Genomic DNA, 16,651 nt, shown 5'->3' on the forward strand with positions numbered 1-16,651 from the left:
TAGTAGATAATTCACTTACATCTCCAAAAGACACATCCTTTGCTAAGTATTGACTGAATTCTCTTGGAAAACTCTTTCAGTACACTCATAGTCATCAGATTCTTCCGCTTTGGGAAGGAGACTAAAGTCCACGCAGCGCGTGCAATTATACATTTCCAACGAGAGGGGTCTCCAAATCCTCAGAACTTACATAGTGAAGCTTTCATTGCTACAAAGCCTATGGTTTCATGTTTTTCTACTGCAGCAGACCTTTGTTGCTACAGCTACATACCTTTTAAGATGATCATAATTACTCAATCTCAATTAATTGTTTAAAAAAAATGTAATTTAAAATGCACCTTTCCAATGAATATGCAGTGGTTATATTTGCAGTTCTTTTCTTGCTTTGCCTTTTTAAAAATTCTGATTACTTTTTGTAAAAACAGGTAAAAATAACTGGTAGATTACTCTATTACTTATATAATCAATAGTGATGGGCCTAATACTTTTCTGTACTCAATATTTCAGCAGAGGAGATTCAGAATTCTGAGTGAGTTTCATTTGAAAATGACCATCAAGGAGCCTGTACATAACAACTAGCCTTGAGTGACTATTGCAGCTTCCACTGTAACCCCTCACAGACATTTCTATTAATATTCCTTCTGGTTTTAGAATGACCTGTCATTCTGTGACTCTCCCAGTGGGCTAGCCTTTTGTCCTATCCAAAAAGACCAGCACTAAACCAGCTTATTAGAGAAGCACTAACTTCAGTTGCTGGAGCAGAACTCATGCTTAAAGAGTGAGTCACCAGTGTATGTGAGCCAGTACAGCAGCAGATATCTCACTCTAAACTGGACCGTTCTTATCTCCCCTCTTTTCCTCTGTCCTGTGGAGAAAACACTTCGCTTTGAGTGTCTCATTGCTCACACCTCTCCCGAATGGTCATTGAACTATTGGGCTAATGTTAAGAGAGGTTGATTGGAAATCAGCCGGGGAGGGGGTGTTGAGAGGCGGAAGTGGGGGCGAGTCACTCCTCATGACGATTAGCTGGGGCTGATCCAGAATCAGATTTATGAGAGGCAGCTGTTGAGGGCTTGACGGACAGACGCACGCAAGGACTCCAGTGTTACCACTGCTGCCGCCACACAGAAGCTGTGTTTCCACTGCTGGCTGCAGAAGAGGGGTGGGCTGTGTGTCAGTGCACAGCCCAGCAGCAAGGGTAAGCAACTCTTCTGTGTCTCTCTAATGCTTTCACTTAGGCTTGCTATGGAACTGCTGTTATATTACCTGGCTTGACTTAAACTGAACACTCTACAGTTGGAAAATTCTACATGTTTTTGATCTTTTTCCAACTTAGTAATTCTAGTTTGCATTTGTTAACAATAATGTATCAGATCCAACAGTGGAAGGCACTTTGTGACTTTTTTGGAGGGCTGTTTGGAGCGATGTCATAGAAAAAACACTTTTGGTTCTTTGGAGTGGAGGATTCGTTGAAAAGACTTCGAAGAATTTTAATAAATGAGTTAAATTTAAAGAATCTCCACATAACATAAAGGTTCTGTAACAACTAAAGGTTTTCTAGTACAATATATTCAAGACGAGACATTTAGGAGCCTAGGAGTGGGTTGTTGTGGCAGGATTTCTTTTTTTTTCTCCCAACTAGAAAACTTTACTACCATAAATGGAGACAAGCATGTTTCTGATTAAACTACTGTAAACTAACAGTACATCATAGGTGTCATTCTGTTTTTGTACACATGTTGTTTGTCCGTTTCTATGTGCATTATTGTAAACACTTTTCCCAGTGTTCCTCAGTTCCCTTTAAAATTAGGAGCACAGACTCAGGGCCTATTTTTAGCGGGGTTGAGGCATTACGGTGCAGTGGAGTTATGCAGACAGCACGATTAGACCAAGTGGGGGAAAACTTTGTGGAGCTTGTCGTTTACCCTCCGCTCCACTCCTCTCCACCGGAACTCCTCTGAGTGCTATTTTTTCCATTCTCATAACAGTGTATCCTCCAGCAACTCCATATGGAGGCGAGTAATATCAAACCAATCAAATCTCTACAAGCTCTCTTGGTATTTGATCAGGTCAAGCATTGACGCCACAAGGAGCCTGGAATCTCAATTAATGTCAGGCCCCAGCGGTTTGGGAAGACAGTGTGTAGTGGGCTGTGGTAATTTCTTGTCTTGGCAGCTAAGATGGAAGGAGAAAGGGAGAGTGCATCAGGAGGGAGGGTTAATGGAAAAGGGACTGAGAGAAATGGTAGCAGCATGTTGGTGGGTGTATCTTTGAATAACTTGTGCAAGCCGCCCAAGATTCTCTGTATAATATTATATCACATGGATTTTATTTTTTTGGATGTGCTTTGGCATACAAGGGGTGTATCCACCCATTAAGGTCTGCGGAAGAACGTTAGGAAAAAGTGAGAACCAGGCCGCAAAGTCCAAACCCAAGGAATGTTTGGATGAGTTGCCATGGGTTTGGTTAGTTTAAAGTTGAAGTTTAGAGACATCTGTTAGCTGTGTGATCAGTCATGGGCACTCTGCAATTTAACATAAGGGAAAAGTAGAATAACAGACAATAGCTAAGACTAAAGACAGAAAAGAAAAGGAAAATTATATAACAGAAGTTTCCCCAACTTTATGCCATCTACAATGCAATGACTGAATGTACTGTTTCATATAGTTTTAATTAAAAGGCACAATGCAAAAAAGGTTTTTCATTGCTTTTTGTAAAGATAAAAATGGGATGTTGTGAGCAAATATTATTAACGTTTCAAAACTATTCACTCACCAGTACATACAGCCCACATATGGAAACTAGGCTGCAGAACAACCCATTTTAAATTCATTATTTATGTGATGTCACACAAAGCAGCACATTTGAATGCAGTACAGCGCAGACATCCAGTCAGAACAGAGATCATGTGTGTACCGTCATATGCAAAAGTTTGTGCGCCCCTGCTCAATTTATATGCTTGTCCATTAAAAATCAGTACACATCCTCTACAGAGGACACATCCCTGCACATTTTAATGCATGGTTGCTCTTTGTTTGCTTGTTGTAATATATTGAAGGGATCAAAACATAAATTATGGCTGGTAGAAAAGTTATGATGCCCCTTTTCATTTTATGTTAAATATTTTTCAAGTATGTGCAACTTAAATAAGTAGAAATTTTGCCATAAAATCTGCAGAAAAGTGCATATTTAAGTTTGTTTCCTGTAGAGGATGTCTTACTTTCACTTAGAGCATCAAAATGAAAAAAAAAAATCTATCTATCTATCTATCTATCTATCTATCTATCTATCTATCTATCTATCTATCTATCTATCTATCTATCTATCTATCTATCTTTGACTTCTGTGTATGAGTGTACTGAAATCATAGTAAACAAATAAGAGCTGAAGGAACATTGAAAAATAAATATTGCCTTTTCTTAGCAGTATTGTCATGTGCTATGTTGTCATTGTCAAATAAATAAATAACAATTTTTGTTTATTTTAACTTTTCTGTATCATTTAAACACAGCAGACTCCCTTTTATTTTTTTATTGTTTATTTATTCATTTTATTGTATAAAAAAGTTACACACAAAAAAACACAGAAATGCTCTAAAATAACTTACAATAAAACCTCCTTATATTAAAGTCCAGAATGTTATTTGTCTTCTCCTGTCAAGCTACCTTTTTGGAGGTACTTTTTTTTCTTGGAAAAATGACGATATGCTATGAGCTCTCCTCTGCTACCTGAGAGGAAAAACTTGCCTAAACTTGACCAGTTTATTTACTGCAGAGGATGCATCCTGTGTGGAGATGATGGATTATTGTCTCACTTTATTTGTGTTGTGTTAATGTGAAATAGAGTATATTCATCAATGACTGGTATTTAAAGTGTGTGCAACAGATCCTGAGGGGCAGCTGGTTTCTGGTTAGGAGAGATATTACATATCCACTGGGCCAGTGTGCTTTGTTTCCTATGTTGGCTCGAACAGCTGGAAAGGGGTGGGTTTTATCCACTTGTACTCCGCAGTGTTTATTGTCCCCTCTAAAACATCACCAAAGGGAAGCAACTTTGCAAACGTCATTAAACTTTCTATCTACGCACACATACACATCATAAAAGTGGAACATTGCATTTGGCATTTTTACCTGCTGGGGAATTTGGCCATGAATTAAAGATTGCCAGACAAAGAATACTCTGTCAAAGTGTTTATAGCTATACCATGTGTTTTTTGTTCGTTTTTCACATGCAATTCATTTGTGCTGAAAAATCTCCTATCTGACCTTGTCCATTTAAAATTGAGCCATCTTAATTAATTTCACAGATTTTCACTGAACTTCAGGTGAAGAGACTGAGTTGGCCTGAGTTTTTTGTGTGTGGATTGGGATGTATGCTTTGGATCATTGTCCTGCTGGACGATCTAACCATAACTAGCTTATTGGCAGAGTGGCTGATTTTCATTTAAAATGATGGGTCTGTGATACCATATAATCATATTACAATGTTCCCAGAGCTTTGAGAGAAAAACCCTCAAACATCCACCATTCTCATGACTCTTGGCTCAGACAGAGCTAATTAATCACAAAGATATTTTTTCATGAGTTTTTTTTTATCCATCTTTACTAAGGGTACCAATACACAGCTGACTTTATTAACCAGTCATGTGAACATATGGCATGGCTCTGATACACATTTGATGAAGATGATCTTAATAGTATTGATAAGGCTCCATTTAATACAGACTTCAGTACTTGTGAGCTAATTTGCAATTTGCATTGTTCATGATGTCTCAACACCTTTAAATCATATAGAAAACACATTGCTGATCTGCCTCCTAACCCTAACCCTAACACACAAACACACACACACACACACACACACACACACGCACACACACACTCTCTAAGCCACTTATCCTTCTGGGTCACATCCTTCTGGGAGCAGGAGCCTACCCCGCAGCCACTGTGTGAGACTCCACACAGAAAGGACCCTTGTCGCCCGGCCAGGAATCCAACCCAGACCCTTCTTGCTGTGAGGTGACAGTGTTACTCACTACACCACTCAGTCTTTTATGTTTTGTGTCTCTCTGCAGATGGTGCGTGAACAGTATGTCACTACTACAGATGAATCTGGTGTCCCATCACCAGTTACTGAGTACATCTATAAGATTGGCATCTATGGCTGGAGGAAGCGATGCCTTTATCTATTTGTCCTGCTCCTTATTATCATCCTGGTAGTGAACCTTGGCCTCACAATCTGGATCTTGAGAGTGATGTGGTTCAATGCGGTAAGACACTTATGAGTATACATCAGAAATGCTATATAGCTTTACATGAGTTCTGAATGAGCTTCATACTGTGTTAAATGAAAAGAAAGACTGATCCGGAAACAAACTACTATGCCAGTATAACTCAGATTTTTGGTCCATGTCATTTATATATATAAATAATAAATTCAATGTACATTAAAATGCCCATATTGTGTAAGACTGCATTTTCCTGAATCTGTATGTAATTGTTAAGGTTTCAAAATGTACAGCTCATTCCCCAGTCTGTTTAGCCCATTCAGTTCATAAATGGAAGTCATGCTGCCAAAAAAATGATGTTTGGAATTCACTGTTTTAGTGATGCATTATATATAGTGTGTCCACCTATTCAGTCTACAGCAGTTTAGGCTAGCCTATTGTAGTGTTTTGACTGAGGCACAAGCAGGCAGTTATGTAAAATGGTTATGTAAAAATGGATTATGATGGTCGTATATAAATTCACACAAACATCACAAGTAGAATTCAAGGAGAAAAGCATGCAAGCCAAATATAGGATATGGGCTTTAAAGTCCCTAAAGTCCATGAAGTCCTAAGATTACTATTTTGGAGATATGAGGTTCTGTAATGAGAGTGATGACAGGGTGCTGTTTTCTGCTTGTAGGAAGGCATGGGATACCTCCAGGTCACAGCAGATGGGGTGAGGTTGGAGGGCGAGTCTGAATTCCTCTTCCCACTCTATGCCCAGGAGATTGACTCCAGAGAGGTATGAAGCCACCCACTGCCTCACGCTACACTCATTTCAAAAACATGCGCAATTTACCTACTGATCTCTCATAAAGCAAGAAACAGATTTCGATGGACCTTAGATTTACATGCACATTGCACACACACATATATATATATATATACACACACACACACACATCCAATAAAGTGTTTTGACGTCTTTGAAAGATTATGTATATAATTGTTACTATTTAGTCTGTTTTTTATTGGTTGGCCTTTATTAAAAACTTTGGTTGTCAAAAAAGAATTGTAGATTAATTAATTACTAATATAATAATTAGTGATGCCAATGCTAGTATAAAATATACAAACAGGGCTTTGCATTTCTGCATGTAACAAGCAGCAAAGATAATAGCTCATAGTTTATTGGCTTTGGACTATTTTTTCTGGTGTGGTTATGTTTGGAAGAAGCTTTGTTTGTGGTGTCCTACTGGTTGCTTCTCATATTTTGTGATTAAAACAAGGATTTGTGTAGAAGCTACAGTTTGTAGAAAGAAAAGAAACTGTGTGGATTTTGCTGCTTAGAATGTAAATAGAGTTAGTAAATCAAGTAGTATTAGATCATTTTACTCTTGCTTTCCTCTCTCTCTCTTTTCACATCACTAGCTTTGGCAGACAGTTCATGGCTTGTGGCAGCTGGGAACATTTACTGTCACTGCTGTGGTTAACGTGCTATGGTTTTGTTCAGCATGTTCTGTTTTCTTTGGGCACATTTTAAGCACTTAATTAAAAAGGAAAGGTTTGTGAACAGGACCAATTCAACAGCTATAACCTGAATGAAACTTAAATCCATTGTAGATAATTCAGTCTGTTCAACTGTGTGTTTGTAAATAATTTTTCTCTGTATTTACCGCATGCATTTGTATAAAATTCTACTTAGAAGGCCTATATACTTATATGAATTATTTTGGTATTTTATTATTTTATTTTCTCCTGGTATCATATTATGATGTTTGTACCAAAATAGTCATAATTCACTGAACATATCCATGTTCTGAATAAGTGGAGTGAATTCAGTCAAATGCAAAATACCATAACTTACGCACATGCCACATCACATGTTAAATTCAACAAATAAACAGTAATTGTGCATTAAAATGTCCTAAAGTGTGTTGTCTATGAGGACCTATTATTTTCATTTAGAAAATCAAATGCCTAAACTTTTGCATACAACTTTATATGTAAGTGCACTGATTTTCAAAAGAACCTGTTTTTCCTGTTCACTTTCCATAAATGAACCCTACTGAGTGAGTAGGCAGTATGCTTTATGACTTTAACAGTGTTTACATACTACAACAAAAAAGTGAGGAAAATCAGTTTTCCATGATATGAGCCCTTTCTCATCTGATATGAGTTTCCTCAAATATACGTAATTTAATCAAACTCTTGTTGTTTTCTTAAAGGACTCAGCTCTGTTTGTGCGCTCGACTGATAATGTGACTCTTAATGCCCGCAATGCGAATGGTGATGTAACAGGAAGCATTTCTGTAGGTATGAAGACCCTACACTTACACTATGGTGCCATGCACAGAATAATACACAGAATATCTGATTCATTCTGTCCATTCCTTCCTTGCTTTCTCTCCTTCTTTTTGCCCTGTCTGTTCACGTGGCCCTGATGGAATGCACAAGTATCTTGTTCCAATGTCACTCCTGCAAAACATTTCCTCAAGCCAGAACTTTATCCAACTCGAAGAATGTTCTTGGCTTGTCTCCTATTTCATATTTTGCCACTGGTCACCATTCAGTTTCTCTATAACTCTGTCCTGTGCTCTGCCCATTAGCTTCAGATTGGCCTATTTATGAGACTGAAAGCCCTTAAGCTGAGAGAGCTGAATATGAGTACATCTGTACAGAAAGACAGAAGGCCTGTAATTAGTTGAGGAATGAATGACTTAATTAATGAAATTGTTACACCAGACAATAAGGTATTATGATTGGCAATATACAGTCATGGTCAATTGCCCATTGTAGAATAATCTAATGACTGGACTGGCCTGAGGTGACTTTAGTTGAAGTTCATGGCCAGTGCATTCTTCATTAGGTGGAAAGACAAAGTCATGGTCAAACTTGGAATTTTTTTTTGTTTGATTTTACTCAGTGTCACTGAGACATATACTTATATACTAATGATACTCAGTTGTAAAATCATTATTCATTTGGATAAATCATACCTATTACTCTCTCCCTACTTATATATAATAATATATATAATTGTTCTATTTTTCTACAATTAATGTTTTTTTGTTTTTTTTACGAATAGTGTTTAGTGGAGTTTAGTGTCTATTTAAATTCACGTTTTTCCTGTTTGCCATCTATTTAATGTGTATTTAATGTTATTGTTACGTCATGGGGTCTGAGAGTAACGCAATTTCAATACACTGTATGTCCTGTACATATTGTAGTATTGACAATAAAAGCTGACTTGACTTGACTTGAGTTGTACACTTCTATTCAGCTGTGAATAAATATGCTAACCTTTGTGTTTTGCTTCTTAGGTCCAAAACATGCCAAGGCCTTTGGGCAGCACTTGACTGTTAGCTCAAGTAGCTCAGGAACTGACAAAACTCTATTCTATGCTGATGCAAAAGAAGCCATCGTGGGAACTGGCAAGCTCAGAGTTACAGGTGCTGGTATTTTGGCCTGAAACAAAGTTTAGTGTATATTTACCAGATCATCCATCTGAATCAGTGTATATTATTTTTGTGTTTATCAAGACTAAAATAATCATGTTTAAATCTGTAGCTATAGCTATCTCAATAATTAGTGATTGGACATTTTATTTGAGCTCAAATATACACAAAAAATGGCAAGTTGCTACATGATTATAGTGAAGTTAAAATTAAGACATACCACTATTGATTTATATTATTTCCAGTCAAAGCAGCCACTGAGCACAAGTTATTCGTTTTTGGGAGATGTTTCTGAGGAGAATGCAGAAAATCAGGAAAGTTAGCACAAAACAGGAATTTACAAAACTCAGAAAATGATTAAAAGATGCTGAGAAAAATGGACCCCTAACAACTGTGCAAGACCAGATAGACCACTAAAACTGTCAGCATCAGTTAAACAGGGCTTAAAGCTTTCATCTTTGAGAGAGAGGAGAAAATCAAGCTCCACTCTTACTTCAGATCTGAAAAAATCCAGATGTTTCTGTCCATCTGAATTTACTGTTCATTATATGTTTAATATTAACATTTTATATTTGTATTTGAAGTGACATCCCCCATAAACTGGCAAAGTTGAATTTTGAAGTCTAATATATAGATCTGCTTCAAACATGTTTCAGCCAGTTAGAAATGGAGGAAGGCAGGATTTCTCTCTAGAGGAACCAGATGCTGGAATTAGATGAAATGTGTGTTTTGCTCTCCCTGAATTCTTGCTTGCCTTCAGTGCTTAGGCCAATTTCAAAGTAACTGCACCTCCTTCTTCTTGGTATTGAAGTATATCCAGAGAACAGAACAAAGTCCCAACAGGTTCCATTTGAAGCCTTTTATTAATTGGAGCCATTCATTTAATTGCATTCATTTTGGAAATTATTTCATTATAATGCACACACTCACAGACCTTCTGTTCTCCTTACCACCTTCCTCTCTGTTCAGCTTGAGCAGACAGGCCCCTCACTGTGGAACATAATTAGTCATGGATGGTGTCTGTTGGTAGCCTTATTATGATGGGGTCACTCTTCAGGACTCCTGCTCCTCAGGAGAGAGCTAGAACTCAACTCACTGGCATGAAACCTCCTGAAAGACCCTGAAAGAAAGCAGGCACCTGGCTAAAATGTAGCTAGATGAATGCCACTGGCTACTGTATTGTGTTGTTCAAAAGGTCTATGTGCCAAAGTGTCCTATGTAGACCAACACAGTAATTGTAAAATTAATTTTTTTTTCATGCTCAGCTTTCATGAATCATGGTCAAGATTCATGTATAAAAACCCCAAGCCTTAACAATATCCAACTGATATTTCATGACCTGCTGTGACATTGCATTATGCATCAATACTGCAATAACAGCATCCTTTTGGCTTATGCGTGTATAAAAATATAATGTCAAAACGAAAGAAAAATATGGCAAGAACACCAATCAGGGCACAGCACACACATATTTTTTAGCTTGTTTTGACCTGCTGGATGTACTGACCCAGTGCAAGCACACGGTTCAATATCAGTGCAGCAGTGTAAAATTTTGTGTGAGTCTCTATTCCAACAAAAATGAAGGAACTAACCTAACTTTATGCAACGTTGTGTAGTTGTGACTGTTGTGTCTTTTTTCTGAATTTATACAAATACTATTTCATGTTATAGTAAATTAGTTTTGGCTAGTTTGTATTTATGAACAGGGACCTACAGATGCAGTATAGTAAAGGAAACTCATTTGTAAACCACTGTTTAAAGCAGGATTTTATTAAACTAAGTGGCATTAAGTTAATTAATCTTTTAGTACATTTAATTTCCATATTTAAGTATATTTGAAGGCAAATACTTCAAGGACTTCTACTTTTACTTGGGTAATATTTTGCCTTGGGTATCTCTGCTTTAACTGAAGTACTTGATTCGTGTACTTTGTCCACCACTGGTTTACACTATGCACAATAAAAAAAGATTTACTTATCAACCTTAAATCCCTATGAACAATATCCCCTGATTTTGATGGTGGCCTAAATGTTGTACCTTTACTACAAACTGACTGAGCTATTCTTAGGATACAGGAGTGTGTAATAAAACCTTGGGCCCACCGGCAGACACTGGCTATTTAAAGACGTTAACCTCATATTAAGGCACTTGTCAAAAGTGCTTTTATCCACCTCTAAAATATTGTCTACAGCTTATACTCAATGTGCTAAATACATAAATTCTGGTCTACTTTTATTTGATCCTGGCTTGACTGTTACTCTCTCTTCATTGGCTTTCTTCAATACATTTAAAAAAGTAGTCTGACCTCAGTTCTTTATCAGTTCATACCTGACTCTTTTCTTTGAATTTCTTTTTGTATTCTCTATCTCATGTGATTGCTTGTTTTTTCTTTTGTTTTGTTTTTTTTTTTTTTTGGGGGGGGGGGGGGGGGGGGGTTATGCACAGTACTGCGCAGAAGTCAGACCAGCCATCCTTTATTTAATTGATAACTTTAATTACAAATTATTCATTATTTAGCATCAGGAAATAAAAATTAAACATTATATTTAGCAGTAAATTACACTAAACCTAGTAATTACACTAAACCTAGTATGAACTTATTATATAAGTATTTAGTGTATCCATCTTTTGCCTTTATTACAGCTTCCATTGTTTCCTGAAGATTTGTTTTCACTCTGCAGGGATATTTTTCCACACCTCCAAACTTGAGTATATGATGTTGGTTGCTTTTTTCTGTTTCTCTGAATCGAGTCATGCCATTCAACAATGTTGGGGTCTGGACTCTGGGGTGGTCAGTCCATTGTTCTGAGAACATCAGCAGCTTCTTTGTTTTACATGCAATGTTATATGCAAATTGTCTGTTTCCTCTTCTGACTAAGAGCTTCTTGACAGCTGCACATGCTTTCAGACTCAGATAGTGGTTAGTTGTCTTCCCACAGTAGAAGGATGGACAGAAACCCCTGCAGAGTTTTTTCAGATCTGAAGCGAGAGTGGATCTTAATTTTCTCCTCTCTCTCAAAAATGGAAGTTTACTGTTTATCTGATTGTGACAGTTTTGGTGTTTTGGTCTACCAGATCTTGCACGGCTGCTAGGAGTCCCATTTTCTCAATATCATCTTTATTCTTTAATATCTTTTGAACTCCAGTTTTGGAAACTCCTGTTTTTCACCTATTTTACTTTGCCCTTCCCCTTATGCAGTGTTATATCTAATCTCCTCAGAAATGTCTTGTGAAAAAGGGAAGAACTTTGTGACCATTTTGATTTGAAATTAAATAAATGAAGGGTGGTCCTTATATTTGCATAGTACTGTTGTTGATGAGGTTTCTGTTATTGTGTATATTCCTTTGGTAAAGCAACCCTGGATGTAGACAAGCACTATAGAAATTAAATGTACTATTATTTATAATTGTTCTACATGTATTGTTTTTTGAAAAGCAGAGAGGTCTGCCACTATTTCAGTGACTCACTCAAAGTGCTCTTTGCTTTTAGGCCCTGAAGGTGCTCTTTTTGAGCACTCTGTTGAAACTCCTCTGGTCAAAGCAGAGCCTCTGAAAGATCTTAGGTAAGTGTGTGAGAGATGAGTTTGGATCAAGATATAAACTTTTCATATGTGAAGGTATATTTGATTTCAGATTGTCTGTGAAGTTTGTGTGTATAATTTCAACATTATGTCTGCTGGTTTCTTGACTTATGAAAGTAGCAGATGCCTTTTTTTCTGGGGAAAACTAATAGTGGTTACCAGCAGAGCATTAATCAGTTGTAGCCATGCTGGGTAATGACCATGGCCTCTTTGACTCATCTAAGAGCCATGGCTGCAACCTGCCCAGCAACAGCATATTTTGCCCCAGAAAGCTAATGTGTCAATGAATAAAAGCTACGGGGATCAGTTAGAATTAATGATTGGCTTCTAAACTGACACTCGTTTATATAATTTCCCCTGTACCCCAAATGTAGCCAATCATACAAGACATATTTGGTGTCTGCATCTTTATTTTTCCACTGGAAGTATAAGATATTTAACAATCGGTTGAAGCATGAGTCCCAAAGTTAACATTATGCAAACTGCAGGTCTAAATCCTAAGCGGTCATTGCCTAACATTTTGAGATGTTAAGTAATCTTAAATAGAAATACTTATGCTGTTTCTGATGCATTTAATGGCATAATGTGATCTATAAAAATGAATTATTAACTTCTGTATTTACTCAATAGCTTTCAATCACAAGCTTATTTACAGTTGTTGAATTGCAGTGCTTTCAGTGTTCTGCTGCCACCTTGTGCCTGAAATCTGTACATATTTCTTTGTTTCTCTAAGGCTGGAGTCTCCAACTCGTTTTTTGAGTATGGAGGCCCCGAAAGGAGTTCATGTCAAAGCCATGACTGGGAGTGTAGAGGCGCAGTCAAGTCTGGACATTATTTTGCACTCAACTGAGGGTCTTGTAAGTGAACAGCCACAACACGCATGAATTTCATATAAGTTAAATGTTTTAATTGATCTCAGCATCTCCTGAATAATTACCTTATTATGATATTAGATTCGTTTCTAACTGAAAACTTTGCATATAAAGTGACTGTGTACTGAATATTTGATTGCATCTTTAATAAAGTTGCTCCATCATAATTAGTGCTATTGTTGTCGTGACTGTATGGCATTGTCATACAATATACCATGGAAAAGCTACTACTGGATCAACTGAATGGTTTCTATTGAGTTTTTGAAAGAACCAATTACTGAAACGTTCTTTTGGGGAACAAAAAAGGTTTGTCTATGGCATGGTTCCAAAGAAGTGCCTTGATCATTAAGAGTGTAGTTCTATAGCACATAAGATCCTGAACAGCCTGGGGCTGCCACCCATCCAGAACTTTCCTGGACTAAGAAGTGGCTCCTAGACACAAAATGTCTCGCAATGCATGCATGTTCATGTGTTAGCATTTCTTAAAAGGTTAAAACTCCTTAATCTTAAAACCATTTGTATACAAAGTATGACTTTGATTGGTTCAGATTATCCTTATTATTGGGACAACTATTTCAGAAAGGTGCTCTGCTGGTGACAAGTTTAGGGAATAGGCAGCACTGCAAGATGCTTTAAGAAGATTACCATGTTAGACTATTTTAGATTCTGAGCATATCTGTCCATTTACTGAATTTAGTGAAAACTGATCGAGTGTCCAGGAATTTTACAGGACTAAGGTGCAAACCCTAGCATAGCCTCATCTATCCTCATCCTCTGTTGCATGTTTTCTGTGTTATACTGCAGGTGGTGTTGGACGCTGAGTCTGTTCGGCTGCCTGTCTTACCTATGGGCAAAGCTAGAACATCAGGAGACTCTCAGGAGCTGTACGACATGTTCGAGGTGTGCGTGTGTCCCAGCGGCAAGCTGTTCTTGTCCAAAGCTGGTGTGTCCTCAACTTGTAATGAAAGCCAAGAGTGTTGAAGGCCTTTGCATTAAGGAATCATGACTGTGATATCTACGAAGACATAAAGTGGCCCTCTTGAGATTTTTCAGATGGATTGGAAAAGCACAAATTTTTCACTGTTTTTACAGTGACTTTACAATAAAGAGAGAAGAAGCACACTACTCTCAGGTGGTAAGCAGGAGTGTCAACAGGATACAGAATAAGCAGCATTTACCATGAGTGCATCTATTGTGCATTTGGAATTATTTGCATTACTCTCAGCGTCACTCATTTTCTCAACACCGCTGCTGTTTGTGAGTTGTTTGGGGATATTCATTTTTCTTTTTTACTACCTTTATTATTATTTTTTTTTACCAAATTAGGCTGGGCAAAAAGGGGCTGGTCAACAGCGTACATCCTATGCAATATGATTTTATGGTGCAATAAGCAAAATTTGTGTAGTAAATGTAACTGCTGTTAAAGAGCAGTAAAAGTACTGTGATTTTTTATTTGTCAGCTCAAACAAGTCCTCTGTCAGCCATGTCTGTGTTTGTGGCAAATGCAGTCTATCGTAAGTTGCTCAGAGGTAACCAGAGCCTTTTCTATAGGTAAATAAATAGACCACAGAATAAATTATTTGTGCCATTTACATAAAGGTTGCTTTTTAAGTGTGCATTTAAGTTAAGATTAACTAATTTGCAACACATGCCGTAATATATATTTATTAATCTGATTTATAGCCTGATACAATCTTACGGCAAAATTCCACTTAAAACAATGAAAAGTAGCAACTCCTTAATAAACATCGACTGAAGTCACTTTCACTACAACACTGAGTATGTGTATGCAATGAAAGAAAGCCACTTCTTGTCATTGTGGTTATCGTTTTCGCTGCTCACAACTTGGGGAATCCCAGACAGTTCACCTATTTTCTCTACTCCAGCTTCCATCACACCTGAACCAACTATTTTAAGGTTCTTGAGGTTTAGAGCAAAATTGTGGGCTCTCTGGGGGTCTCCATGAACTTCATTGGGAAACAATGGCTATTGAGAATTTGGTGTTAGGTGTTACTCAAATTGAACTGAATTTAAATCTTCCTCCATTTGGAAAAGCAGAGGTTGAAGCTACATGTGCAGGTGACTCTATTGCCACATGCCTCTCAATTTGCGAAGCCCAGATAACTAATTCTCAAAACACCCTGGCTGGATCTTTAGTTTAATAATGCCACTTAAGTTTAATAATCATAATAAGTGGTGTTTGTATGTGTGTTAATAAATATTTGGTCTTTATCCCAGTTGTCTGTTACTATGAGTGGCCATATTTTCCTGTTGAGATAAGTTTTTGTCAGGTGCCAGAGATCGCAAGCTTCATACTAACAATAATGCAATCAAAATATATATCTTAAAAGTATTTTCACAATTTTCTATTAATAAAATATTTCTTAATTGTAATAGTAGGCTGTTCACGATAGTCGATAATGTCAGTCAGCAGTGCTTTACAAGTAAAAACTGCTTATATAAAGCAGTGTTGAGATTTTGCTGTGCATGCTCCACGTGCTCTCATAAATTTTCATATACTGCATTTTTTCTATTTCAGAGGTTCAGTTATGAAATTTGTGTGGGCTTATAGGACAAATTAAATAAATTTATATATATATATATATATATATATATATATATATATATACACTGCTCAAAAAAATAAAGGGAACACTTAAACAAAACAATATAACTCCAAGTAAATCAAACTTCTGTGAAATCAAACTTAGGAAGCAACACTGATTGACAATCAATTTTACAGCTGTTGTGCAAATGGAATAGAAAACAGATGGAAATTATTGGCAATTAGCAAGACACACTCAATAAAGGAGTGGTTCTGCAGGTGGGGACCACAGACCACTTCTCAGTACCTTTCTGCTTTCTAGCTGATGTTTTGGTCACTTTTGAATGTTGGTGGTGCTTTCACACTCGTGGTAGCATGAGACGGACTCTACAACCCACACAAGTGGCTCAGGTAGTGCAGCTCATCCAGGATGGCACATCAATGTGAGCTGTGGCAAGAAGCTTTGCTGTGTCTGTCAGCGTAGTGCCCAGAGGCTGGAGGAGCTACCAGGAGACAGGCCAGTACACCAGGAGACGTGGAGGAGGCCGTAGGAGGGCAACAATCCAGCAGGAGGACCGCTACTTCCGTCTTTGTGCAAGGGAGGAACAGGAGGAGCACTGCCAGAGCCCTGGAAAATGACCTCCAGCAGGCCACAAATGTGCATGTGTCTGCACAAACGGTTAGAAACCGACTCCATGAGGATGGTATGATGGTCCACAGTTGTCCACAGATGGGGGTTGTGCTCACAGCCCAACACTGTGCAGGATGCATGGCACTGACGCCCTGTGCTCTTCACAGATGAAAGCAGGTTCACACTGAGCACATGTGACAGACGTGACAGAGTCTGGAGACGTCGTGGAGAGCGATCTGCTGCCTGCAACATCCTTCAGCATGACCGGTTTGGCAGTGGGTCAGTAATGGTGTGGGGTGGCATTTCTTTGAAAGGGCCGCACAGCCCTCCATGTGCTCGCCAGAGGTAGCCTGAC

The 16,651-nt window shown here is 37.8% G+C and overlaps 1 protein-coding gene across 1 annotated transcript; it reads left to right on the plus strand.

Moving 5' to 3' along the window:
* The first annotated feature begins 1,045 nt into the window (after window positions 1-1,045).
* On the plus strand, window positions 1,046-15,352 carry sgcg (sarcoglycan, gamma). Its single transcript, XM_017696834.2, has 8 exons — window positions 1,046-1,198; window positions 5,075-5,269; window positions 5,910-6,011; window positions 7,438-7,525; window positions 8,533-8,661; window positions 12,158-12,230; window positions 12,982-13,105; window positions 13,925-15,352. Exons 2-8 carry the CDS (start codon window positions 5,075-5,077, stop codon window positions 14,099-14,101), a joined length of 888 nt encoding a protein of 295 aa, XP_017552323.1. The 5' UTR covers window positions 1,046-1,198; the 3' UTR covers window positions 14,102-15,352.
* The last annotated feature ends 1,299 nt before the right edge of the window (window positions 15,353-16,651 follow it).

This window comes from Pygocentrus nattereri, chromosome 17, assembly GCF_015220715.1.
Source record: "Pygocentrus nattereri isolate fPygNat1 chromosome 17, fPygNat1.pri, whole genome shotgun sequence".
In the NCBI taxonomy this organism is placed as follows: Eukaryota; Metazoa; Chordata; class Actinopteri; order Characiformes; family Serrasalmidae; genus Pygocentrus; species Pygocentrus nattereri.

Excerpts from the sequence above, each read along its gene's own strand:
- sgcg (XM_017696834.2), top strand. The coding sequence starts at position 5,075 with ATGGTGCGTGAACAGTATGTCACTACTACAGATGAATCTGGTGTCCCA. Across the intron at positions 7,526-8,532 it reads AACAGGAAGCATTTCTGTAG|GTCCAAAACATGCCAAGGCC; the intron begins GTATGAAGACCC and ends TTTGCTTCTTAG. Across the intron at positions 12,231-12,981 it reads GAGCCTCTGAAAGATCTTAG|GCTGGAGTCTCCAACTCGTT; the intron begins GTAAGTGTGTGA and ends TGTTTCTCTAAG.